The sequence below is a fragment of the Telmatherina bonti genome, assembly GCF_933228915.1.
Source record: "Telmatherina bonti genome assembly, chromosome: 7".
In the NCBI taxonomy this organism is placed as follows: Eukaryota; Metazoa; Chordata; class Actinopteri; order Atheriniformes; family Telmatherinidae; genus Telmatherina; species Telmatherina bonti.
In genome coordinates, this window is record NC_136625.1 from 10,920,582 (window position 1) to 10,948,507 (window position 27,926).

The following is a 27,926-nucleotide window of genomic DNA, read 5'->3' on the forward strand; positions in this document are numbered from 1 at the left end:
GGAGGACGTCCACCGGACAGCTGCTTCTGCCGGGACACCCGAGTGAGCGTCTGGGTTTTCTTCTGAAAGCTGCTGGAACAACTAGCTCCGGTTGTGGCTAGCTGCGTCGTGTTGCTTGTCGTCTTTTCTCTCTAAGTTCCTGACTTGCAGAAATGTTGCCCATCTGTGTTGAAAGCCTCTTCATATGCCGAGCGATCGACTTGGTGAGTATTTTCCTGTCATGTTTTCAACTTGAATCGATGGTCGGCCAAAGAAGGAAGGGGGGGGGGGGAAAAAGAGGGGGGGGGGCCCATCGTGATTAGTGTTTTCTGGCATCAGATGATTTCATACACGCAATCAAATTCCTGGCTGGTCAGCTGGAGACGATTCAGCACCAAAAACCACAAGTTTGTCCTCACTTTTCAGCTCTCCGAGCAAGTAGATGGCGGTACGATGGGTTTACAGGGTTGAAATGATGTTCAGCACTTGAAAAGATTAATCAAATTCAATAGTTGTGACAATCATAGGGAAATGAAAATGTCGGAAAACTGATATGGTTCATTTTTCTGTGGGTGAAAACGTGAAAAATATGCAGGGGCGTGGAGCCCAAAGGAGGCTAGTTGTTAATATGAGGCTATTTCTTACTGGGAGTTTTTATTATCATGTTTGAAATGTAACATTTGGAGGGGGCAGGGAGGTGGGGGGGGGGGTATCATATGCCTCGGGTGTGTGGCTAAACAGTGCCAGGCTGGTCCTGTGGTCTACCAGGGAACTGCTTGGCCTGGCCTTCACTGCTCTGGATCATGCACTTCACCTCTCAAATGTCCCTTTATGGTTTATCTTATAAGCCCTCTTTCTAAAACACACCCAGGGGAAGATCATGAGGTTGAAACCTGGATAACAGCTCCCTCTTGACTCCCTCAATGACACTGATTATTATGTGTTGATAATTCTCTTTACAAGCTCCCCCTTTTTTTTTTTTTTTTTTCTTTTGGAAGAAACTCTCTTTGTCATGCAGGTTAGCTGTAAAGGCAACCATTAGATGAAGTTTCTGGTGCCTTCCTGTGTTTGTGTGAACTCTTCTTTTGTGGGACAAGCCCCACCCACATGGGTACTTTTGTCTGTTAGCTCAGGCTATGTTGTGTTTTAAGGTCAAACTATTGTGTTTTTAGAAGATTTAATATGAAAGTCAGAGACCCGGAAGACTTAGATCATTTGAGTTAGTTTAGGTTATTATATCTGGAAACAACCAGCCCTGTCTGGGAGCCAGAAAATTCAGAGAATTTGAAGTCTTTTGTACAATATAAAACGGTATTATAGTACCTAAAGTAAGGATGTTGAGTCTTGCTGTTTTAACATGAAATATAGTACCCTGTATGTGCCACCAAACTCGTATCAAGCATCCATAACCTCATGGCTCCACCCATAAACTGCCCTGAAACTCATCTTATTTTGTCAAATTACAGTTCAAATTGTAAGTGCTGCATCTCTGCACCATCTTAGAGCGACCTGAATTCAGCTGACTGTCGCTGTTGGGATTGACGTGCAGAGCTGATAATGTTATAATGCTTAGAAACTGATATATATATATAAGCTGCTTTAAACTAGTGAGAAGAATTTGATGATGGGAGGAATTTTTTGGTTTCATTTTGGATGTTTAATAGCACTGAGCAACCACGTTGTTGTGCACTGTGGTTACCTGCATCTAAACACATGTGTAGAGCAAAAGAAAGACATGAAACACCTTGACAGATGGTTAGTTTTCTTTTATTTTTCTTTTCTTTAAAGTGGAACTATTATGTGCATTTCAGGCTAATTCATTTTTATTTCTGAGACCAGAAGGGCTGGGATTGATCGAGTCACCAGCCATCGTTGGAAATAACTTTATCCCACGTTTTCCACCCGCCTGATGTATTTGTACATGCCCTTGTTAACCAGTAGAAGGTAACCAATCACTGAACCTTATCCCCCGGGACGTCACAAGGATTTCCAAGTAGAAAAAACTCTCTAAAGCGACGCGTTTTTTGTCGCCATGGAAACTGAACGGAGAGAGTGCTGGAACTCAAACTCAAACATGCGTTTAGGTGATAAAAAACTGCCGTTCACATGTCTGATGAGGATTCAACACTGTAGAAAGCTCAGACTACTCGAAATACCATAATAGCACCCCTTTAAATGTTTGTAAACACTTGGCATGTGGAGTTTCATGAAATTATAATTCAGTGTGAAGAAATCCCATTGGTACAGTAATAATTGAGAAAAATAACTTTAATACATATAAGAATAAACATAGAAATAGTTAAATCGACATTTTGAAGTCATTGGTGGGTCTTGTTTTGACAACAACCAGGCTGATAATGTCAAATGCAGCATCAGTAAGAAACACAGATGATGTTTGTCCGTGGACAACATGAGTGGAAACTCCCAGCAAACAGGTCAGTAATTAGATGTATAGATGCTCCTTCTCAGTATCAGGCTTACAGGCTTTGAGTTACCTGCTTCTGATACATGCTGAGCTGGCATGGTAGGTCGTAACAGAGGCAGATCAGGCTTGCACCGTGTGAAATTTCATGCAAAACTAGAGTGTGATGTGATGATGAAGAAATGTAAGTTATCAGCAAACTATAATGCCATAAGTGTTCAAGTCACTTTGTCAGATAAGATCATATTTTATTGTCCACTTGCACAGAAAATGACCAAATCCACAGTCATTACAGACAAAACTGTCATAAAAAACAAAAACCAGGAATTTATATGTTATCCATAAACCATACATACTTCTTATGGCTCACTTTGATGGTTTGAGGGAAATAAAAGGTGAAGATTTCGCAGCTCGGAGGTGATTAGTGAAGAGTTGCAGCGGTGTGTGTGTGTGTCTGGAATAAAGTCGGATTGTTTTATGAATAGACAAAGGTGGTTTGTAGAGGTAAGACAGGTTTTTATGAATTATGGCTGTTTGGAGGGATCTTTGTGTTGTTTATACTGCAATTAAATGTGATCTTAAGTAATGTTGACATCTCTATTCCCATTAATCCTCCCATCTTCTTGACCCCCTTTCCTCATCCATGTCCCTTGCCAGTGATCTGGAAGTCATCAGGTGGCGCTCAGGTGTGATCAGGCATTTGCAAATGATTTATCTTTGCTCTCATCATCCTCAGCCAAACCTTATTGTCACGTTAGAAACTCTCCATGTTGCAAGTTGGGGAAGGAATCACTTGATATTTTTAAAGTGTTGTATTTGCATAAACCACTGAAATCTGAAGTGTTCGCTGAGTATCTCTCTTTACTTTACTCACAGGCAATGATGAAAAATGAAGATGCGCTACTCGGGCTGGACCCTGGATGAACACAGTGGCACCAGCAACAGGTAGGGCTGTTAAATGTTATTCTGACCCTGCTCAATTATCCGACTAGATGTGTTTGATTTGAATATTATGGGTGTGTATTATGTCCTTCAAAACCATGAGGTCAAGGCAGACGGTAGGCTCTCTAGATGGATATATAGGTGCTTTATTATCAGATTAACATCAATAAAGAACAGATGTATAACACAAGAGTATATATATCCAATATATGACATAAAATAGCCTGTATATACAGACTGTGCAACTATGATAATGCATTAGAGATATTGCTTCAGTGCAGAGATGATGATCTCCTTTTGCACATGGAGGAGTTATTGCAAACATAAGGACTGATTTCCTGAACCTCTTTATGGCCGCGGAGCTTCAACAGTCTGAGAAAGAGCTCCTCTTGTCCCTCCAGTGTATTGTATAATGGATGGATGAGTTGTCCATGATGGAGACCAGTTTGTGCAGACTTCCTGTCTGACTGTCTCCAAATGCTCCAGCCTACTGAGATTAGCCATAAATGTGTTTTTTGTACCACATACAAACATGCATGTTGGCTCATGTGCATGTGAGGCCAGAGGGAGGCAGCATTGTGCACACTTTGCAGTGTTTCACCTGGAATAAAGATCTTATGTTTGGGATAATTGGCATCGAGATAAGGGTGAGTGGGTCTGAACAGTTCAGCCGGTAAACGTTACTCTGTGGTATGCGAGGCGTTGGCTTCAAGCTGATGGTCTTGTTACTCCAGTTTTCCATCAAAGCACAGTACACTGAATCACCATAGTGAGAATGGAGTGGTAGAAAATTTGTTTTGATTTGTCTTTTTCTTTCTTGACAGGGTGAAAGCTAAGCAGGAAATTCCTATGTAGAGTTAAAATTAAATGAACATTATATTAACAAACTTTTTTTTATATATACAGATGAATAAACTTGTTTTATTTATTGTTTTTTGTAGAATTATTAGTTTATTTACAATTTTTGTTTATTTTACTTCCACAGATTAGACTGTTTTGTTAGATGTTATTTTCATTTTAGTAGTTTGTAGGATTATTATAGTTTGACATTTCATTTGTAATTTGAAGAAATACTTTTTATTTTTTTAATTAAAACATGAAAGATTATTATATTCCATTGTTGGTTGCAGGATTAATATAAAGTTTTTACCCTAAAAATGTTTTTTCCTATTTTGATTACATATTTCAGATGTATTATTACATCAGATGTATTATTACAGATTATGCTATTATATCAGAGATAATAGAATTTAATTGAAAATATATATATATATTTTTTTTAAATATAACAAAATACAGTTGTGCTCATATTTATTCATACCCTTTCATTAAAGAAGAAAAAAACAAAACATTAAGAAAAACACAACTGTCTGTAAAATAAGCTGAAATTGACAAAAGTAATAAAAAAACAAAAGTTTTATGAAAATCATTACATTATTTTGGTTCAATAGAAATATTTTTTTTTTAAAAAGCAAACAAATAAGATCATTTATTACATATTACATCACTCATAGACTAATATGTTGTTGAACAATCCTTTAATGTTTCTGCTCCAGTCAGGTGTTTTCTGTTCCTCTCAGTCAGACTTCTGCACCTGTTGACAGGTATTTTGTCCCACTGTTCAACAGAAACGTGCTCTAATTTGTCCAGGACCAATTTGGTTTTTCTTTCTTCAACTCAATTAAATGAAAAAACAGTGTCTTATATTACTAGATTATATTTTTGCAAATTTTTAGTTATTGTTCCTTTTTTAAGTCTCCAGTTATTTGAATGACTGTTGTAAATTCAGCCTTTTCTTTAATGAAAGGGAATGAATACATATGGATTGTTGAATAAAATATTAGTTTGAGTAATGTAATATGTAATAAATTATCTTGTTCGATTAAAAAAAAAAAAAAAAATATATATATATATATATATATATATATATATATATATATATATATATATATATATATATTTCTATTAAACCAGAATTAAAAAAAAAAAAAATAATGTAAGGATTTTCATAAAATTTTTAATTTATTACTGTAGTCAATTTCAGCTTATTTTACTGTTTGTTTGGTTTTTTAAAACTTATTTTACAGTTTTTTTCCTTCTTTAATGAAAGGGTATGAATAAATATGAGCAAAACTGTATATATTTCAAGATTTATTTTTTTTTACCGATGAAATTTATTTCTTTGAAAAACACTTTTAGCTTATAAAACATCACAAATATTTATTTATTAAGTTATTTAATCAGTACATAGTTGGTCCATGCTCAGCATTTATTTCAATAATTTATTTATATGTGTGTATCTGTGAAGAGGAGTTAGTTTGGAGAAAGGTGGGGGCCTTACCCCCCCAGCCCCGGCACCGCGCAAGCGCTCGGGACCGCGTGGGAATGGTCGGTCCGCTGACTGGGGGTTGGACCGCTCCGAGCGATTCAGAGCAAAAGAGTTTTAAATGTCCGCCATGTTGTCCATGGCGCACTGAACCACCGATAGGGAGCGGAGCGTCGGAAAAAAACAGTCCGAGAGAGAGCTATCAAGATCCGGGCCTTCCCCCGGCTCCGCTGGCGACGCCCTAAATACAACCTAGAACCACTCGAACCTTAGCATAGAGATCAACTTGACAGAAACATCCATGAAAGCTCCACTCGACACCGCTGTTAACACCAGGAGATCGGAAAGATTTATTTTGCATCAAGAATTGTGAAAAATGAGTAAATTGTCGTTTCGGGCGCGGGCGCTGGACGCTTCCAAGCCGCTACCCGTCTTCCGCTGCGAGGATTTACCCGACCTACACGAATATGCATCCATTAACCGGGCAGTGCCGCAGATGCCGACGGGGATGGAGAAAGAAGAGGAATCGGTATGCTTTGATAATTTGAAAATTTTACATTTTATATTTTTTTTTTACACGATCAGAGGCGCCCTCCTTTTTTTCTGCGCAAGCTTTCACAAAATGGCCGCCAATTTTCTCAGGAGAAACACGACGGATTTCTGCTGCAAATGCCTCATATATGGGACTTTTATGGACCCGTTGGTAAAACGGGGATACAATGAAACTATATTGGGTGAAATTACCAGGTTTGAGCCTCATATTTACTCGTGAGGTGAATTTCAAAGTACAAAGGAGTCATGTGACCTGAGCAATTCCGACATTTTGTGTCGTCTGTCAGGATGGGGCCTTGTGTTGGCGTAGTTGCAGAGCACGGAGCAAGGGGGCGCTAGAGGGGACACATTATGTGGCAACTGTGACAGAAATGTCAACATTACCGCCATGCATGCGGGGAGAAACGCATCTTTGAGTCTGTGAGAGACTCTTAAAAGCAAAAAAACACATACTTAATAGTGTGTTTTGTCAGGGAATTATGATCATGTCCTTCATATTTTATTTATTTCCATGCTGCGTTTTGCATACTTGACCTGCATGTGTCTGTGAATTCAATGCATCTGCTTTAAAACTACTGCAATAGCTGAATTAATCACAGTTTGAGGAGTTAATGTAGGCTTGTGCAGCTGTCAGACAGGTGTGTCATTTAATCTCCTGTTTGCCAGAAGGGATTTCCCTGAAACTATGTATACTTTCCATTGCAGGTCACTGGTGGGATTGTGAGGTGGTTTTACAGAGAAGCTGTTGGGTTGTTAAACATCTCAATCAATCAGACTTTATTTATGAAGCGTGTTTCCAACATAAAATATGTGACTCAAACCCCTTTGCGGTTTAAAATCAGACATAAAGGAAATTCATTTCACTGTGTTTTATCATGAAATATGAAGGGATGTGTGTGTGTATACAGAGCATGTGTTTGCATTTTGAGGGAGAGAATAAAGCACTTTTTTTTTTTTTTTTTGTTCTGATGCTACAGGGAGAATTTGTAAACTACACATACCCTGTGGAAATTTGTCTGTTTTCCCATTTTTTATTTGACTCAATTATTCATTTGTTAGAAGCCGTGGGGTTTGCTTTGCTGGTGAGCCAGCAGCCGTGACTAATGGTTTAATTTAAGGGTGTGTGTGTTGGATGGAGACTTTTCTTTGTAATGCACTGGAAGTGTGCTGCAGCCGGTGTTGTGGAGGCTTGGTGTCAGGGGTTCAGTGTGTCAGATGGCACAGTGGGCTGGCAGATCAGTGGCACGTGGCCCTGTGGAGGAGATCAGGGTGGCGGGAAAGTGTGTGTGTGTGGTGGGGGTGCTAACACATCAAAGTCTGCACTCTGCTCAGCTGGAGTGTTTGATTACGTAACAGTTATATTATTGTAAGACATGGACCACCGCCTGCTGCGTGCCAACCGCTGTCTCTTACGAATATCTGTGTCAGACTGTGTTTCTAAGTATGTTTTGAGTCCTTCTCATCAGGTACTGTTGCTTCAGCTCGTTTGTGCCGCGAGTGCACATATTTATGTTTTGCAGGGCTCCTCTGGGATGCGTATTGATCCACATGAGGAGCAGCGTGGGACCTTTTCTGCAGATGCACTTGACCCCCAAAGTGGAAAGTCAATTTTTTTATTTGAGCAGCATCTTGAAAGTATTCTCAGAAAGCAGCAGCTTTTGCGAATTTGACTTGCCACCGCTCCAACCACACCGACAACTCTGTGGGTGTTGAGTGGTCTGAAGCGTGAGTGTGTGGCGCTCCTGTACTTCCTGACTTTGGGCTAATAGAAAGCTTTTATCAGCGAGATAGTGGGCTCAGACCACAGAGCAGCTTGTAAGTTCAAGCCTTTGTGTTCATTGAACTGTTAAGCGTTCGAGATGAGAGCCTCGCCGTCTCTGCTGCTGTCAGGCTTGGGTTGTGTTTTTTTCTGATTGTAAAAGGCATATCTCAGTCCAGCGTGTGGTTTTGTGACGTGCATGCGGTGTGTGTGAGCGTAGTGTAGCTGAACTTAAGAGTCGGCATGGCTGAAATTCCTGCAGCACGTGCAGCTTGTTTGTTTTAGGTCAGACACTTTGTCTTGTGTTTACGTTTGGTTAAAAGCGAGGTCAGTGTCTGTGGCCCGGTGGGAACCCACAAGCATCTGTTGTGTTTGCCTCGCTGCCAGACACAGTTCTCGCGCTGACACACACACACATGCGTGGATGCGTTCTGGCGGGCCACCAGGTTCACGCTGGGTGGGAATATGGGGCACGTCACCTGTCCAAAGTCTCCGCCGCCTACATGCTGTGAAATTAAAAGTTGTAGTGACCATTTCCCAGCTCGCCTTTCAACGCTGACACTTTAGCATCGACATGAATGTGTGCACCGCGGGGGAAATTACACCGGCCTCCAGACAGATTCCTGGATATTATACTAGAGGAAGTTTGCCTGTTTAATAAATCAAAGCCATAGCGACTCCTAAATATGACAAAAGAAATCAGATTGTGTAATTGTGAACATTTCCAGAACCCTCTAGAGTGCTAATTCACAAGGCCGTCGGTGATTTCCCACCTCGCTTTGCACCTTTTGAGTTAAACATCCCTTCCCACGCTGTGCACAAACTGCTCTGCGTCCCTCGACAGTCCTGCCAGACGATCCCCTGCAGCTGTCCATCATGCTAAATGGCATTTACAATGTCTGGGACAGTAGCTGTCAAAGGGGACGGCTGGAGAATCTGAAGGCGGCTATGGGTTGCTCAGCACACTTGACGGTGATCGATGTGGTCATTTTAGAAAGCTATTTCAGGAATCCCATGTGTGTATGTGAGAAAGGGAGACTAATGCTGTGTATTTTGACTCTTCACCTCAATCTGAGTCTATTTATCGCCAGGCAAATGGCCGCGGCCGAATAAGTAAACAAACGCATAGCTTGACTGGGTTTGGCAGCTGACGTGTTTTTCCTCCAGGCTTTGTGGATTTTAACTTATTGTGGAGAGCCCTAATGTTAGGGGTGTTTACTTGGGGGAGTGATTCAGTGGGAATCATGTGAGAGCATGAAGGTTATGCAAGAGCAGGAGCACAGAAGACATCACACCAGATGATATGGACAGGTTAAACATGAGGTTTATCGCTCTGCACGTGGGCTTCCTCTGGGAAGACCTGAATGGAAAAGCAGAAATCTTGTCCTATCTTTAGTTCAGGGCTTAATTTAGTAGATTGTAGGCATGGCTGTATGTAAATGCAATCACACAGCTACTGTACTGGAAAAGTTTCACTTTAAAAAGTGTTTACAGTAATGTGAATTCTACTTCTTCCAACATTTAATCCTATAAAGGCCTGCATGACAAATTTAATTTAAATTTGATCTATATTTAATTTAAATATAGATCATAAATATAGATCCCCATGAGCAAAAAACAAAAAATACCCTTTCATGAGTCAGGCTTTAAAGGTTTAAGTTTATTTAGTTTGAATCTTAATTTTTTCCTCTTCAATCGTACCATCATAACCACAAAATCATTTCAGCTCCCTGCTTTGTATTTAAGGCGTAGAGAAAGTGTCAAGGATCCTTGGTTTAAAACCCTCGTAGCTTTTGTAAAGTTTGAATTATCATGCTGTTTTGAAGAGAGTGAGTGATTGTTTTGGGTTCGTCCTGCTGTAAGACTGTCAGAGTACCGTCATTCGTTATGTTTGTTTATTTCTGGCCATATTATGGCTTCATGTTCAGTTTGGATTAATACATAATTTATTGATGTGAAACCTGTTGCTAAACTTGATCAAGCTTCCTCAGTTGTTGCTAATGATATGCAGGATGACACTAAAATCAGCTGTAGTTTTAATCCATTAATAACTCTATCTTAAATGTGAAGGTAATGCACAGGAGTAACAGTCCTGTACGACTCAGTAGTGTGGTTCTGAACGGGGGGCAGCAGCTCGCATGGAAAGATTATCTTAAATATGTTTGGACTAATTCATGTGCATTTGTGCTGTGTTTGACTGGTTTTATGTTTTAGTTGTTTATCATGTAGAAAAACCGGTCAAATGGGGATACTGGTTTATAAAGCAGCAGTTTTATCTTTTTATGCAACTGCCATGAAAGTTTTCCATGTATAAAATTTTACTACAGAGGGACGGAGGTGGAGCACAAGCGTCTGAAAGCCAAAATATCTGAGAACAGCGGTAAAGATACAAAATCAACATTGCTAATGTGCACCATCACACGTCAAAATGTCAAATAGACACAGATTTTATCAAAGTAGTGCTTTTTGGTTATTTTTTTAATTTAGGAAGCTGAAAATATATATTATAGTATTTTGGTGTCTGGATACAAGGTGGGTTTCTGTTCTGAATCATGACAGAAGCTATGCTTGCGTTTACTAACAGCATCTGTAGCGGTAACTACAAAGCAGATGACAAAGATTTGTTGGAAGAGATGAGATGTAGACGTAAGATGGTAGAACGCATAATGTGTCATTAGAATAGACTTTAGTTTATTTCGGATCCCCATTAGCTGTAGTAAGCTACAGCCATTCTTCCTGGGGTCCGGCACAATTATAACATCCAAAAAATAAAAACTTGGAGAAGTTACACAGCACTTCTGTTCAATCCTGGAATACAAGCTATTTACATATTCAAATCCATCTCTTTACATCCATTTTTACATACTAAATGCATGCATGTCATGTCCATTCATGTTGTATCCAGTACTTTACCATAATACATTGTATCATATAAACAGTTTACTGTAATACACACTCTTTTTATGCACAAAAATATGCTTACTCATAATTGGAAATCAACCTATATATTTGATTATCTATAATACAAATCTTCTAGTACACCTCTATCCACATTATCAATTTGTTTACTCTATTACACATACATTTGTATTTATTAGACTTTTAACACCAAACCCTTATAATTAGGTCTCAGTTGTGTGGTTGATGGCAGGCGGCGATACAGAAGTTCAGTGTTTGTTGCTTTTAAGGCATTTGCACACCCAGTCTAGTTGTTTTTCATTGTCTTTTGCCATCCATCAGTCTGTTGTTGAATTTAAGGGAAGATGGAGCTGACAGATGTTTTTTTTACAATGTGAAATTAAAGCTTCTTAAAAATGATCATTGATTAAACTGCTGTAGATTAAGCTGTTTCCAGGTGTATTTCACCCTGTCAGTGCTCCAGTTTGTTAAACTACTGGCAATACCTAACTTATAAAGCGTTTGCTGGAAACCCATCAGATCCACTTCGATACAAACGTATGGGGAAGATTAAACCTAGTTTGAAAGCTTAGACATGTGAACACTAGCTTTACAACGTAGACTTAGTGTTCAGAGGTTTTACAATTAATGTGTAAATGAGACTGTTCAGTTCCTCTTTGCACCAGTAATGCATCCATGCCAAACCAGTTGTTTTTTGGCAGTGGTCAGTTACTTTTCATAACTGTCGATACATTAAGTCCCCTAACTCCCATTTATAGCGTCTGTCTGAGTCACTCACTCACTCCGTCTAGCTTCAGTAGACAGAAATAACCCTCCCCACCACCACCCTCTGGTCTCACAGCCTCAGGAAAAACAATGGGAGCACACGTCTCTCCTGAGAGTCTGTACGAGACTTGCAGCACGCTGCCTTGTTGACAGACCGCCTGCCAGTGGCTCCGTGCCCGGCTTGGCCCAACAGTTCCTCTACTACTGACAAGCAGCCCTGTAGTAAACCAGTTAGGCAGCCCTGGAGCTTGTTCCCCATCCCTCAGGCATATCACGTCTCAGTTTGGCTCTTATCAAGCAGGTGGCAGATAGATGAGGTTAAATGACAAAACATTTCTGGGCAGAAAATGCTGTTGGGGCTTTCCTCCACGTTTGTGCTCTGTAGATAACCGTTGCAAAGTAGTCCAGGGTTCCTTCCAACCTCTTTGTCTCCTTCTAGGAAAGAAAGCAAAAGAAGTTCATTTAAAAGAATGAAAAACCATTTAAAACTGATGTAATCTGAGAGTAGGTAGTGTTTGTGAACAAAAGTGTTTTTCCACTTCAAGCAATCAGTTTTTTTTTCTCTCTCCACATTTAATGCTGCAAATTCCTTTTTAGCTTTCTTGATTGTGGTTGATGTGCTGGTGTGTGCTTTCCTGTACTTTCTCCCATCTCATAAGTCACTTGAAAATTACTTCTCATCAAATTTATGTGACTTTAATCTATGTGAGTTCACAATAAAGCAATAATTCTCATTTAAGGATGTTTTCTGATTTAAAATGGGACAGACAAAGATCAATACTGGCAGACATGGGCTCTATCAATGTCTGAAGTGTAATGTTCTGATGAAGTCTTTGTCAGTGTGCAGCATAAAGACCTCTCACCATGTTACTACTGGAGAGACTGGATGTCCCTCAGTCACATGTGGTGGACCCTCAGGGAAAACTGGAAAGTTGAGTCAACCAGTATGTCGTTTAGGTTTAATGGGAGTTTGTTTATGACGATGTTGGCGTAGAGATTTGAAAAGCTGTTGAAGCTGAATTCATTTGGTCTTGTGTGGTTTCTGCTCAGACCTTTTCAATAACTTTTACGCACCATTGTTTAAGCGAGAAGTAAATCTTTTTTAAACTTCACACTTTTTTTAAAAAAAAAATCCTTGAATGTAGTAGTTTTTAAGCAAATGACTGAATCAACAGCCAGTTATTGACAGGTATTGATTTGTCTGCTTTATTGAAGGGAGGAGCAGTGATCTGCTTGTGTTTGTTTTGATGTTGGTAAAGCCATTGTCATGTTTGAGTGGACACAAGTGTTCATGTTAAAGAGTGAAGGAAGTAAAAAGGCTTCTTCTAAACATGCTGTTTGGAAGATTTTGATTGTATTCAGATCCAAACTTCATTCCGATCAAGAGGGACGAGTTACACCAGTTTGTTGTTAAAATTAGCATGCAAACTGGTACGTCATCAGTACATTAAAGTTTTGTACATTTTCTTTGTTTTTAGCTTATATAAATTTGCAATATGGACGAATTGTCAGAAAGGCAATTTAAATCAAATCAGCACCAAAAAAATTGGAATTAAATCGAAATGGGACAAAGTAGGGCTGTGATGATATCCGTATGTCCCGATTCAATTCCAATATTTTGGGTGACGATTTTATTTAAATTGTGATTCTCACAATTTTTCAATATTGATGATTTTTGTAGATTAGAAACAAACAAAAAAATGTATAAACTTAGTTGTTTTTTGTTTTTGGGCTCGTCTTTGGAAAAAACCCAACGGTAGCCAGATCATCATTCTGCTGCTATAATGCCCAAGAACACAAAAGATCAATAAAAACTATGACAAAAATTTTTTATAGTGGATTTTTTTTTAATTGATTTTAAAATTGTGACTCAAAAAAAATCCTGATTTTCAATTTTTTGGTTAGATTTCCCCACCCCTAGACAAAAGCATATCGTCACACACCAGTTAGATACGTTTATGGAGCAGTATTGAGCCAATGAAACGTCCCAATAGGAACACAAATACAAGGTGTGAAAACCTCGCCTTATCCATCCCACCTTGATTGGGATTAATATTCCACAGAGTTGGGAGATCAAGAGGAAAACATATTCATGTCTGCTCTCATTCTGGTTGTTAGTGGTGTATGTTCTTTCTGCACATGCTTGAGCCACATGGATGTTGGATGAGTTTCAGGAAAGATTAGAAAATAGCTGCAACAAAACTGGACTTGGGTGCGTATGTTTTAGTTGGAAAGTTCTGAAGGAGTTCAGGATTTTTTAGCAGCTTGACGGTGAAAAGCTTAAAACAAGTTGTTTAGAAAGTTATTTTCCAAACCAGTACACATAAAAATCGATATGATCGTATTAAATCTTTCTATCGTGTAAACACAGAACTGATCAGATCACTTTGTCCATGTAAACATGTCTCCTAGAATCTCTGATCTCTGTAAACGGAGATGTTTAGGTGGAAGTTTGACGACAACATGAAGTAAAAATGAGTTACAAAACCCCCATACTACTCCGTTTCTGACGCTCAAAGATGAACACTTCCTGCATATTTTTAAAATAATCTTCCTTTGGTCCAGGTGTCTTACCTTTACCTTTGTTTTTCCTTTCTGCAGGAACATCATCTCCAGCGGGCCATCTCGGCACAGCAGGTCTATGGCGAGAAGCGGGACAACATGGTCATCCCGGTTCCTGAGGCAGAGAGCAACATCACCTACTATGACTCCCTCTACCCTGGGGACTACAAGATGCCAAAGCAGCTAATTCACATACAGCGTAAGTGGACTGTGTTCAGTGGAAGAATGAAACATACAAGATTAAAATGAGTAATGATGCAGACTGGTGACTTGGGCTGGTTTCATCTGGCTCTGCTGGAGTTGTTTTTAAATTAAAGCAACTTAAAATTGTTTTAAGAGCAACATAGCTGATATTTAAACCCTGGTCCCTTTTTAAATAAGTTAATAAAGAGCTTTCCTAGCTAGAGAAATGTGACATCAGGGATTGTTTAATGATACCACCGCTGTGTTGATCTTTATTTGGTGAAGTAGTGTGTTTCTGGTCGCCGTTCACCTGTTTAATAGCATCTGTCACATGTTTTAACTTCTACTGCGTTGTTCCATGTTTGCCGAACTAAATGAGTTTGGAAGATTGTGTGGTTCTCTAACGTCGGAGGAAATGAGGTTCCTAGATTGCTTAGCTCAGTAACATGTCTGTCACAAGCAGTTGCCACGATTGTTTCTCAAAGAAAAGCAATTTGCTATACCCCCAAACACAGACGCTGCTATCAGTCAAAAGCTGAAATGACAAATGTTTGGTCCTGTCAGAAGCTGTCAGACTGATTTCAAGGTTTTCTAAGAGGCTTTGACAGTTTGAGATGTGTAGAAAATTCACTTCAGGTCTTTATTTTTTGCCCTCATGCTGTTTTAGATTTAGATGTGTTCTAGCTAACGGTGTGCTGTCACTCTCCGCTAAAAAGATACTGCATGTCATGATGAAAGCAGATTTGCTGTTTTACTCACCAGTAACCACGTATCCCATTCACTGTATCTTAAAAATGAGTGGCCGCTTTAATTAAATGTGAAGTTATTATTTTAAAGCTGATGCAGCAAATGCTTTAAGCTACAATGATTCTTCTGTGATTGTAAAAACAGCAGCTGTACATGCTGGATGGCAGCGAGTTTAATTTGATACTGGAGATGTTCTTGCTCTGAGACATGCAGCTAAATTAAAACAAAAGCTGCTGCCTGTGAGCTTTTAAGCATCTTGTTCGGGGTTGGAGGAGAAGTTTGTGGATTTGAAGCAGTTTGATGTAATGAGACATGACCTCCGTCATTTTTCTAATCCTGAATTAATGCAGTCTCCACCTGAGCGGTCGGGTCAGACTGCTTCAGGGATGGCGAGTCAGATGCCATGTGGCTCTGGGAGCCCAGCATCTTTGCTGGAAATGGATTCAGTGGTGTTTTTAAATGTCATTTAACTGACTGGGGAAAACAATTCATTGCAGATGTGAGTCACCATCTGGATAAACACCAGATGTTGACTGTTCATTAGCTCCAGTCATCCTTAGTTACCTGAAAGGATAAAACCTGGTGTAATTAAGCCTGATAATCATCATTAACACTTTAAAGTCCAGCAGCTCCTGGTTGGACTGAACTACCGTTGTGTGCTGTTCTGTCTTTTCTATTGTTTTATGCTGAAAAGATCTGCAGCAAAATGTTTTAAGATAGCCTGACATAACGGGCGTAGTTACATTTCTCAGCACAAGACTCTGGGGTTTTTTTTTATTGCAAAAGTAAACAGAACCTTTAAACTTTATTATTCATAGTTGGATTCATATGTAAACTCCTGGGATCGAGCAGAAATTTAAATTTGCTCAAGTGTAGGTGGTTTTTATGACCTCCAAGTAGTCTTTCCCTCCTCATCCTGGGAGTTTTCATCCCTAACCGTATAACAATATAGATGTGAAGGTTCCCAAGCTTTCACCCAGCTTTCTGTCTTTGAATATTTTCTCTGCGCTTAGTTTCTTCGCTGCTGTCTGTCAACTATTAGTGCTTTCACACATGCAGTCATTTGCATCCTTAAAACACAAAGCGAAGCCTGTTTGCAGAGAAGATGCTTTACACCATCTGTCTGTATTTAGTTAAAACATGTGGCCATATGGAAAAAAAAAATGCTTAAAATGAAAAGATTAAAACCAAAAGATTGACTGCATAGCTGTTTTTATTCAAGGTGTGTCAATGAATTATCAATCTGTCCTCCTATCTGCTTGGCAAAATGTCTTCAGCTTTGGTTTTAAGGGATAAAAGGGATTTTTGGGTTGAATTGCTGTTGTGTTAGATGTAACACCACCACACCTGTTGAGCCGAGTCTTTACTCTGTCCCGCAGCTTTCAGCTTGGACACGGAGCAGCCAGACTATGACCTGGACTCGGAAGACGAGGCTTTCGTCAACAAGCTGAAAAAGAAGATGGAGATCAGCTGCCTGCAGTTCGAAGAGATGATCGACCGCTTGGAGAAAGGCAGTGGTCAGCAGGTCAGCGCCGCTTGTCTCTGTTCTTCCTCAAATAGTTGTACTGGAAGTTCTGGCAGATGGATGTTTATTAAAATATGACTCCTGTCTTTGCTGCTCAGCTCGTGAGTCTTCCGGAGGCCAAACTGCTGCTGAAGGAGGACGATGAGCTTATCAAGGAGGTCTTCGACTTCTGGAGCCGCAAAAGGAAAAACAGCAAAGCAAACTGTCTCATCCCCAACGTCAAGCAGGAGAAGCGAGACGGCTCCAGCACCAGTGACCCCTACGTGGCCTTCCGAAGGCGCACAGAGAAGATGCAGACGAGGAAGGTCGGTCTTCCTTTGTGTTTGTGGGTTTTTTTTCTTTTTTTTTTGTCGTTTCAAAGCAGCTGCGATTCAGATTTCTTCCAAACTTTAGTAAAAACTCTTGTTCGTTCCCCAGAAGTCAGTGGTTTTCTAAATATCCACATCCTTGCAGAATAGCTGAAATGGGATTTTTGTTGGTCGATCTTTGTTTTCTTTGTTAAAATGAACGAGGGGTCAATCTGAGGTTGTTCTGTATTGTGTTTCAAATCGACTTGAAGAGAAGACGAGTACATTCTTGCAGCTTGTTGCTGGGAATCTTTTTTTGTCACAGCAGACTGGCTTCCTCCCTTCGTCCATAAATTTCACAGTGATTAAATTTCCCTTTGTGGAGCTCAGCCAGATCCAGTTTGCTTTGCTGTAAACGCTTTACATGCCTCTGCTGTGACGTAGACTGAAACAATCTGCAATACCTGAGCATGATGGGCTGAATGCCAATCACCTTTAACAAGACATAACCAGCATATTGTTTACTTGTTAACCATGTATGACAGTGCAAATTATTTTCCTTACATTGTCTGTTCAGTTGATGTGAATCGAGGCTGTGTGTGGAATCCAGTCGATTTCACTGTTTTTGTTCCACAAGCTGTAATCTGCTGTGATTTGCTGTTTTGTCTTTTTTTATGTGGCAGAATCAGAAAAGCTTTTGGATAAATCCAGAGACTCTTGTTAGACTTCATTTATGATTAAAAAATTATTTACTGTACGGAAAGTGGAGTTTGAGGGTTTTCAGAATAATTGCTGTTGTGGAAAACTAATTCTGTAGAAACAGATTTTTCTCTTCTGTGTTGTGAAGAAGAAACGTGCCACCAAGAGGCCGTTTGAAGAAGTTGATCACGATGTTCACTAACACTTAAGTTAAATAACACAGATGCTGATTTGGTTTATTCTCTGTCTGTAAATAATCATGATGTGGTTTTAGTAACACTTTCAAGAAAAAAGCAACAAGGCAAAAAAACAAAAAAGCTAAATATATTTCGGAGACAAGAAAAAGCTTTCTACGGTGAATCTGTTTAATGGCAAAAGAATAAGAGACTCCTTTTTCATAACAATCTGGCTTTATTCAAGGTCTGGAAGAAAAAAGTTGTGAAATGACAAAACACACCACTTCAAGATTAATCCAAATTAACTATTGGATTGTTTGGTTTTTTTTTTTTTTGGTTTTTAAAAATGTGGTCAGAAATGGCAAGACACCTCTGACTCGGCTAAAGAGAACTGGAATTATGGCAGGATGAGGAAAAATCTCATGTCATCGTGCACCATGTCTTTAACCAGAAAGACTTTAATGTGCTGCCACCTTCACTTACTGCTTGCTTAAAGACCGTTGCTTCCTCACGCCGAATGAAACTCTGCATACGTAGATGTCTGACTTCACTTCCAGACTTCACTGCTCCTTAAAAATTCATATCCTCCAGATTTTACTACAACCTAAAACACTCTTTAAATTCCTTTTTATTTGAAATGGTTTTTATTTATAGTCTAAATCCGTCTTGGTGCGGATGGTGCGTGTGAAGTCGACTTGTTAACGGGTCGGTTTTTATTTTAAACACTTTCCTTCAACATCCAGAACCGTAAGAACGACGAGGCGTCCTATGAGAAGATGCTGAAGCTTCGCAGGGATCTGAGCCGAGCTGTCACCATCCTGGAAATGATCAAGCGGAGGGAGAAGAGCAAGAGAGAGCTGCTGCACCTCACACTGGAGATTTTTGAAAAGAGGTACGTCTGCCTGATGTTTCACACACGAAACATTACCACGAAAATGAAACAAAAAAAACAGCTGGCAGGGGGGGATGCTCTGAATGTAAACAATGTGTCACCATGGTAACAGAGGGTTCTTGTTTTGGAGCATGATGTTTTTGAGACTTTTCTTTTTAATCCAGCTTGAGTGGTAAGAAGCTGTTTACATTTGATCCGTTTGGACTGACTCGTGCTCCGTTCCTTCCAGGAATGTCATGTCAGACTTTAGTGGAGAAGTGATGGCGGAGGTTCTGGCTGAACGGGCGCTGGTGAGGCCGCAGATCATTCCCCTGGTGCCTCTCACCAACCAGTACCGACACCAGGAGCACATGGACCTCAAAGACTACAAGTCCAAGGTGAGACCAGTGCTCGGACCAAAACTTTTCGCAAAGCGTGAACGTTATCCTGGATGTGTTACTGAGAGTTTCTAAACACTAATATTTTAACAACTTGTTGAAAATAAAGATAAATGGGAAGGAAAATAAGATTTCGAGAAGTAGGTGCTGTTAAGTGAAAAGCACTAAATGAATGTCTGTCTGTTCTGCTGTGTCCTCACGGATCTTCTCTTATTCTAGCCTGAGAAGACGGAAATTCCCCGGCAGAAGAGGAAGTATGAGAAGAAGCAGAAGGTGCTGCCTTTGTCATCAGGCACCCCCCACCATCCAGGTCCTGTTGTCTTCAACGCCAAGGACCTGAACCAGTACGACTTCCCCAGCTCGGATGACGAGCCCTTCTCTCAGGTAAACAAACCTGTTGTTCGTCTGAATGAACTGCCATTCATGTCTGCTTGTATTATCCCAGCTGAACAAACATTCAGAAATGTTTCTTCTACACGGAAGAGACGCCGCTTTTCCTCTGAGAGCACATGATTAACAGGTTTATGGGTTTACCGAGAGATTATTTTATTCTTCCCAAAACTAAGATCGCTACGGTTGTGCGACTGACACGACAGAGGGAATTCAACTCTGCAGATTATATTTCCCTGACAGCCTCCAGAAATCCTATAGATGGGAATTTAGTACCCTGTCAAGTTTAATATTAAGCAACAAATCACACCGCACATGCTGGCAGCATCATTGAGCAGATACTGCAACACATTCTCCCCCCAAACCTCCATATGTCCACAAGTGCAGGGAGCTTAAAGGCAACGAGTTGTACCGCAATGCACTAGTCCCGATGAATTCACTCAGTGCCACACGGTGAGCGTAAAACTTGAGCTGAACTCTGGCTTCTTGTGTCCACAGCTGCACTCAGGCTCTTCGGAAGCGGAGGAGGAGAATGACCCAGATGGTGCCTACGCTTTCCGCAGGAAGGCAGGCTGCCAGTACTATGCTGTAAGGAACATCGCAACCTTTCTGATGAACTTTTACAATCTGTAATGAAGTTATCGTTATTATGGAGCGTTTAAAGGAACTTGCGTTGTGTCTTGAGGTGTCGTCATGTTGTTTTTATGTATCTTCTTTAAGCCTAAAAAGTCTATTTAAAGTTAATTCTTCTTTCCTCGATGGAGTTGAGTTTTTCTGAGGATACTTACAAGTAACCGTATCGTCTCTGTGTCCAGGCTCGTCAGGATCGGGTGGGTAGTTGGCCGTGGTGTGGTCCCTGGGAAGGTGGTTTGGCAGAAGATCGCTTTCGCTACAGTCTCACCACGCTCACCGTGCCACGCCGATGCCTGGGCATGGCTCGGCGGCGCGTGGGACGAGGCGGCAGGTCAGTTGGAGCCCTTTTCTTGCTACAACTATATGTCAGTACTTTGCTTCTGCAGCAGTACTTTGCCACGTGCTCTATTTTACTTTATATACCAGTAATGACTTTGCAATAGTGCGAGTTTTGACATCAGAGTCTGACCTTGTCCTCTGTCTCTCAGGGTGTTACTGGACAGGGCGTGCACGGACTACGACGACGTTTTCTATGGACTGGATCCAGAAATGCTCGACCTGCCTCTTCCAGCTTCTCCTCCTCCTTCAGCTACTTCGCGCTCGCCGGCCACCGACAAGTTTGCCAGTACCTCAGAAACGAATACCTCGGACAGAAGTTCCTCTTTCAACTCTGTTCCCCGTTGTCCTCCCTCCTCCACGGACCTCAGTCAGATACTGTTGAATATAAAGTCATGCCGATGGAGGCACTTTAGACCACGGACACTACCACTACACGAGCTGGACAATGCCCACCCTCTGTTCAGGAGGCTGAGCCTCGGCCTAAAGCGCCCGCTCTCCGCCTCGGCCGGAGGACAGCCGTTCGGATCCCAACGCCCGGCGAGGGTCGTCCCCGCACCCGCGCCCGTTGTTGGTAAGTGGCCTTTTGGATCCTTTCTGTCAGGCTGTGTTGTTGTGATGACTTTAAACACGTAATTGAAAGCAGGACATGCACACACACCACTAGCACCTCATTTTCTTTTGGCTTTGATCCGTTTTTTTTTTTGTTTTTTTTTAGTGGGTCGGTTTTATTCATTTTAGAAAAATGTAGTTCCAGAGTGGTGACGATGTGTAGGCCTTAATGTATCTGTTGTCCAGATGTTGAGCTGCAAAGTAAAGCCACTGCTGCATGTGCCGTTGAAGTTTTTCTTATAACGTGAAACAAACTAAGATAAATTTGGAGAAATAAAAAGGCAGCACCTTTAGCTGACATTGACAGGAGGGAAGCAGTGATTTAGAATAACTCGGTAGCAAAAGGCTAATTCTCCGCAGCTTCATTGTGAAAGTTATTTGTTCATTTGATGCAGCTGTTGCATAGTTTTCCCCTCCCCACCTCACCCAATCCCTGAGGTGTTACTTAATGCTGGATCTGATGGATAAATTCGTGGGGTGTGTGAGGCAGAGGCGTGCAGTGAGCATACAGATGAAATGCCACAGGCCCCGGCGGACGTGACATCCAGGGCCTTTGGATGTCATGCTGTCTCGAGCTTTGTTTTGATGTGCTTGGAAAACAGCCACCTATCGATTTTCTACTTGGCAACAAAAAAAGACCAAATAAAAAATTCTTCCAAGAAAGTAAACAGATGACTGTGTGAGTCACAGTGATGTTTAGTCTGCAGAAAGTGTGAGCAGTGTTTTTTTATTCATATTTTAATGACATGAGACGCCATCAAGTTCAGGCTGGGCGATTAATCGGATTTTAATCTCAATAACGATCTGAGGTTTCAACGATGATAAAAATAAAAGGGTACAATTATTTTTCTCTTTGCAGTTTCCTCTCCTGCTGTCTTCAGCTGCTAATCGAGCGTCTCCGGCATTGCAGCGCTGTGCTGTAAACTCCTCCCACAGCCGCTTTGCTTTCATTCAGACACTGTTGCCAACTTGGCGACTTTCTCGCTAAATCTGGAGACTTTTTTTTGTTAAAAGCGACAAATCTAGCAACTATTACTGGAGTTATTAGAGACTTTTCTGGTGTTTTGGCGACTGACTTGAAGGCACATATTGTTCTGCAGTTACTGTAAGGAAGGGAGCCTCTCCCGTCCTAAAGCACTCCCAGGCGGCCAGTCTGTCGGCTCCGGCTGCAGGTCGATGTAGAATAACTGCAGTAGGTTGTGGAAGTTCACCTAAACATAGTTTATACCATTGTCTGTGACAACTGGCTGCATTTTTTTCTTATACGCAGTTCGGTGAGTTAAATACTATAATATCCCTCCGTTACGGGGCGTTACCATAGCAACGGGTTAATCAGCTGGTTCAGATCAACCGTCTTTTAACAGGTGAATGAGAAAACGTGCCGTAGCCTGACAGCGGTTGTTTGGCATGAAACGTACATCGAGGCCAACATAAAATAGTTCCTATATAAGCGGTAAAAGCAGATTAAACAACTCGGAACCGTGCATTAGACGGTTATAATATAACGGTTATACGGTTATAATATAACGTTATGACAGCTTCGCTAACGGTCCGTTAGAGGAAATAATTCCCGTCCACCTCAATAAGACTGTTTTAATACTTCTTCCTTGTGTCTTAGATAACATCGTGAATGTTACCAATGTTATTTATCTTCTCTAAACCGTCGAACACCAGGACACGCAGCGTTGTTTAAAAATACTAGATAATTGTGTTAAATAATCGAGATCTAAGTTTCAAAGTAATGGTGATTATAATTTCTGTCATAATTGAGGAGCCCTACGTCGGGTTGAGAGATGTGAACACAAAGTGACTTCCAGATGGAGATGTTTGCAGAAGACGAGCTGTGACTTTGAGCAAAGACTGATGAGAAATCTTGTGAAATGGAGAGCTTAAAGCTACACAGGGAGGAAGTAGATCGATATTCCACCGAAGCACAGTCACTTAATACCTTGAAATGTGAGAAAAGACTTTTGAATCAATGGACAGCTTGTGAGGAAAGACTGGAGGACATGTTACCTACAGGCTAAATGACAGGCAGCAGTGCTACTTTCCTCTTACCTGATTAATTCTACACGTTAAATTCTGGGTTGACCAGTGTGGTTAGTCTGAAATTTCCTTTAATAGATGTGTTGATTCTTCATCTCTGATGCTGTTTTTACTTGATGCCGAGTTGCAAATGAACACGTCCTGCTGGAGGAGCTTCCCGATGAGATGATGCTTCGTGATTGGTCTGTCAGACTACTACAACTGGCTTATCTAGCACGACATATTGAGTGGGTGTGGATTATTTAGCTGCCGCTTTGCGGATGCATGAGTGTATGAGTGTTAGGCGCTGCTGGAAAATCTTCACAACTGTTTATCATTGTCAAAGCAGTAATCTGATGTTACTTTCAGGGGTTTTCTGCAGGTTTACTAGATGCTTCTCAGCTTTTGTCTGCTGTTTACTATTAATACTATCACACAAAAAGTATATTTTCAGTCATAGTAATTTATAATGCTTTGTGTGCGCCTTGTCCTTTCTGCTGTAAAGTCATCCAGCACATCTTTCCTGGCCAGATTAGTTTCCCCTGAATTTTGAGCTATTTATGTTCTGCTTCCACATGATCCTGCTTCTCAGCTTCAAGATGTGGAGGTAAAAGCCTGACATTCACAGGAAGGTTAAATGCCTTTCGCGCTGCTTTAAGTGTGAGGTGGTTCACAGGGACATAGTCTGTGATCCATCCCATTAATGAATCATAAGGAAAGGGAAAACACAGGTAATTCTGTCATTTTAACCTGATTCCAGCAGGCTTGAACTTTCTTCTCCCGGGTTAGTAAGGTCCTGTTGGCAGAACCAGATGAAGCATGACTGCCTTTTACCATTAGGAGAAAACTGCCTGCAGTAGATGTTGCATTTTTAGACCAGACGGGGTGTCTTAAGTGCTGTTTGAAAGGCTGAAAGTCCAATTTTGTTAAAAATTAATGCTGTTTTTCAAGGAGGGTAAAAAAAAAAAGAAAAAAACATTTTCCAACTAAACTTGTTAACAATCCAAACAAACTCTCTATGATGGCATTACTGACCCCATGTTCCAGTTTAATTCAATGTGTGGGATTTCCATTTGTTTACAAGTTTACTTTTCCTCAGCTAAACATGCTTTTTGTTCCATTATTGTTAGGGCTGTGACGATATGCTTTTGTCCCGATTCAATTTAAATTGCGGTTCTTTAAATTCTTTGATATTGCAGATTTTTGTAGATTAAAAACAAAAAAAATGTAGGTTTGTTTTGTTTGTTTTTTTTGTTTTTTTCTTTATTTCAATTAGGAAAAAACAACACAGTAGCCAGATCATCATTCTGCTGCTATAATGCCCAAGAAGACTAAAAGATCAGTAAAAACAATAAAAATGACAAAAAATTTAAGGTTGAATTATTTTTATTTGTTTGAGGGAAAAAAAAAATTTTCACAAAAAATTAATTTTAAAATTGTGAAGCAAAAAAATCCCGATATCCAATTTTTCGATTAGATTTTCCCACCCCTAGTTTTTGTACAAATGAAATGATTCTGTCTGTGTATCCAGGCGGAAAGTGTGAAGTTTTCAGATCTTTTGTCTTACATTTTATTTGCACCTATATTCCCTGATCAGTAACCAGACTCTCGTCCTCCACAGCTTTGACAGCTGAACAGTACCAGCAGCATCAGGAGCAGCTGGCCCTGATGCACAAATGCCAGCTGGAACAAGTCCAGCAGCAACAACAAGCCAACAGCACTGCCAACAGCACACAGGTCCGTATCCAGCTCAGCAAAGCAGCAGCAGACAGATGCGTCTTTTTGATCCGTGTTGTTAAAGCAGCTCCTCCCCTCTCCCAACAGATCCAGGTGAACACGTTGGACCAGGCCAGTGCTCAGTTTGCCGCCTCAGCCCTCGTCACCGCTGACCAAATCTTGGCTCTGAAATCTAAGGATGAGCTGGCCCTGGGAAGCGGAGTCAACGGTGTCTTCCCTCCCTCAGGTACGACGTCTCGGTACTCGGCCACACGAATGAGCAGAAGGCTCTGTTAGCCCCCCGGTCATAAGAGGAAAGAAACGCTTTTGCTCTTAAAAAAATAAATTTAAAAGGAATTTGGAGACAAAAACGTTTCTACTCATATTTTTACTAGAAGAGCTCTTTAAATTTAAAGCAAACTTATTTCTACTTGTTTGTCATATTCTCAGCTCACAAAGGTAAAATAATTCCAGGTTTAGCGTGTTTCAGAGCGGATCAGATGGCTGAACAAACCCTGTAACGCTCCATCCCGTTATTTCAGACAGAAAGGTTGTGGAGATAACCGAGGAAAGAGACAAAAGAGGAATTAATCTGCAGAGGAAACTGAATCCAAAGATAAAACTGCTACAAACTAAAAGTCAGATAATCTGTGGAGGAATTAACTTCTGGTATCCCTGTTTTATGATTCTGCCTCGCCGAGTTTTTAGATTCAGTGTTTCTATGCAAACGGAAACTTTTTTAGAAGGATTTTCATCCACATTAATGAAAACTTGACAAACTCTGAGAGTTAACGACGTAAGAAGTCGCAGTTCAGTCTGCCTTAAATCTCTACCACGGTATTTCTTGATTAAACTTGACATTTTAAACTCCTCCCCCTTTCACACCCCCGCCCCTCCCCCACCACTGCCCGGTCCTTCCCACCCTTAACACCCCCCAGGTGTCTACAAGGGCTTGAACCTCTCGAGCACAGCGTCCCCATCCCCCGCCGCCCCGGCTCCTCTCACCACTACCCAGGCGTCTGCCTTGCTCCACCCCAGCACCACCACCTCCAGCTCCGCCACCAGTAACAACAACGGCACCGCCCACCCTGCCAACGCCACTACCACCGCCACCACTCAGGTCCTGCTGGGAAACAACAACAGCCTTCGTCTGGGCGTTCCCGCCGGCAAGCGCATCCACGTCCCCCGGACGCTGAGCACCACCATGTCGACATCCGCCTTAAAGCTCGCCCACGCAGCAACCGCCAACTGTCAGAAGCCCAAGGTCGCCACGGCCTCGGCGTCCCCGCTGGACATGGTGCCCAGGTGAGGAAAACCGCGGAAACTTGATGAAACCACATTTATGATGAAAATCAGAGTTAAAACTTTCTGTTTTATTTGTTTGTGAAACAAAACAGTAAAACACAAAGTGTTTTGCAGGATGACGGTGAAATATTGATGCTAACAATGTTTTTTATTTTTGTCTTCTTTCCTCAGAGAGAATCACGAACAAGACAAGCCAGCACTGAACAGTTTATCAGAGAACACAGTGGCCATGGAGGTCACGTAGCCTCTGGTCCACAGCTCGGGAGGGGGGGCAGCTTGACTCACCCTTTTCTTTTTTCTTTTCTTTTTTTTTTTTATTACTTTTTCCTCTTCTTTTTTTTTTTTTTTTTTCTTTCTTTAGGTGCTATGCATCATTCGTTAGTCGTGAATGCAAGTGGTGGCTGAATGAGCACAGCAAGGTTGGGTTTCCATGGCAACAGTTTTGGGACTTAATTGCAATGCTCGTCTCATACAAATTTTTTTTCCCCTTCTCTCTCCCTTTATCCCCCGTTTGTTACTGTTAATAAGAGATCGTCTGTAAATTCTTAATATGGCAATTATATGTACAGTACTGCATATTTGTAAACCCACCCCTCCTCTTCCCCTCTCCCCTTCTTGTATATAACATTACTTGAATACAAATTGTTCATTTGTGATGTTTTGCACTCAAAATATTAAAAAAAAAAAGAGAGAAAAAAATTAAAAAGAGAAAACGACAAACTGCAACTGGTGCGAGTGAGGAATGAAGCTGGACCGCAGAAATGTGTCATCACGCATGGTGCCGAACCTGCTGTTGGATCTATTTATTGTGCCGTGTTTACAAAAAGTCTCCTGTATGTTTTTTGTTTTGTTAAATCCCCCCTTTTCTTTAGTCATGTCACCAGTTTTACACCCTCACCGGTTCCCTGTGCTGTTGTAGTTGGCCCCTCCCTCTTTTTTATTTAGGTTTTTTTTTTTTAATCATCAGTGTGTTGTACGTTGCAGGGAGGTTGCCCGTCTTCGCCGGGCGTCCTTCCACGATGTTCCCCGTGTGTCATGTTGAATCCACGGAGACGTATTCAGGTGCAGGGCAGCAGGAGGAGACGGGTGTGGATTTGTCGGCATCAGTTTGTCAGTGGGTTATTCAGTCTCCACAAAGCTCTTCCATACATATTATTCCTGAGACAAGTAACAAAACAATGGGGATGAAGACTTTCCCAGAAGACTTTGCTGCTTCTGACTTACCTAAGCACTATGATTTTTTTTTTAATCAATTGATGCTGCTTTTTTTTTTTTTTTTTTTTAAATTGTCCCCACATCTCCTTATAAATTTTTTTTTAAGTATTTTTGTATAATTTTTTTTTTATTCCCTCATGAAAGACTTCATTCTTTTGTTACTTGTTGATCAAAATAAAAAAATAAAAAGCTATAAGGGAATAAAAAAATTAAATGCAGTAACTGACATTTATCATTCCAGCTTCTATATAAATAACATGTATGAATTGAAAAAAACAAAAAAATTGATGACCTTTTTCTCTACTTTTAAAAACCTGAAGGCTGAAAGGCCATGAACCACTTTATCGGGTGCCTTCATTTGGGAAAAAATAAAATAAAACAAAAAAAATGTTCTCTTCTGTGAAGAGTTTGGTACTGAACAAGGCTACTTGTAGTTTTTCTTTGTCTGTACCACAATCCCAGTGCCCATTCCAGTGGCCCAGTTTGATTCATGACGACTTTGTTTTTGTAGTCCCTTCCACCACACATGGAAAAAATCCTCTTGAATTGTCACAAAATGAAATAAAAATCCAGGGCATTATG

The 27,926-nt window shown here is 40.8% G+C and overlaps 1 protein-coding gene across 3 annotated transcripts; it reads left to right on the top strand.

The window, feature by feature from the left end:
* Nucleotides 1-86: 86 nt before the first annotated feature.
* On the top strand, nt 87-27,923 carry LOC306758615 (enhancer of polycomb homolog 1-like). 3 transcript variants are annotated; one of them, XM_079243951.1, is made up of 15 exons: nt 87-203; nt 3,278-3,346; nt 14,266-14,425; nt 16,536-16,681; nt 16,780-16,986; nt 18,587-18,735; nt 18,965-19,112; nt 19,332-19,496; nt 20,001-20,090; nt 20,318-20,466; nt 20,624-21,045; nt 24,730-24,845; nt 24,933-25,071; nt 25,763-26,129; nt 26,301-27,923. In XM_079243951.1, exons 3-15 carry the CDS (start codon nt 14,326-14,328, stop codon nt 26,371-26,373), a joined length of 2,271 nt encoding a protein of 756 aa, XP_079100077.1. In that variant the 5' UTR covers nt 87-203; nt 3,278-3,346; nt 14,266-14,325; the 3' UTR covers nt 26,374-27,923. The 3 variants fall into 3 exon arrangements, with proteins under 3 accessions (XP_079100077.1, XP_079100076.1, XP_079100075.1); XM_079243950.1 differs by lacking the exons at nt 87-203; nt 3,278-3,346 and adding an exon at nt 5,865-6,198; XM_079243949.1 differs by lacking the exons at nt 87-203; nt 3,278-3,346 and adding an exon at nt 5,865-6,198 and having other exon boundaries at nt 24,730-25,071.
* The last annotated feature ends 3 nt before the right edge of the window (nt 27,924-27,926 follow it).

What these genes read in the sequence shown, in the direction of transcription:
- LOC306758615 (XM_079243949.1), top strand. Translation starts at nt 6,046, where the DNA reads ATGAGTAAATTGTCGTTTCGGGCGCGGGCGCTGGACGCTTCCAAGCCG. An exon ending in AGAAGATGCAGACGAGGAAG is followed by an intron (nt 16,987 to 18,586) that starts GTCGGTCTTCCT and finishes TTCAACATCCAG; the next exon opens with AACCGTAAGAACGACGAGGC. An exon ending in CGCGTGGGACGAGGCGGCAG is followed by an intron (nt 20,467 to 20,623) that starts GTCAGTTGGAGC and finishes TCTGTCTCTCAG; the next exon opens with GGTGTTACTGGACAGGGCGT.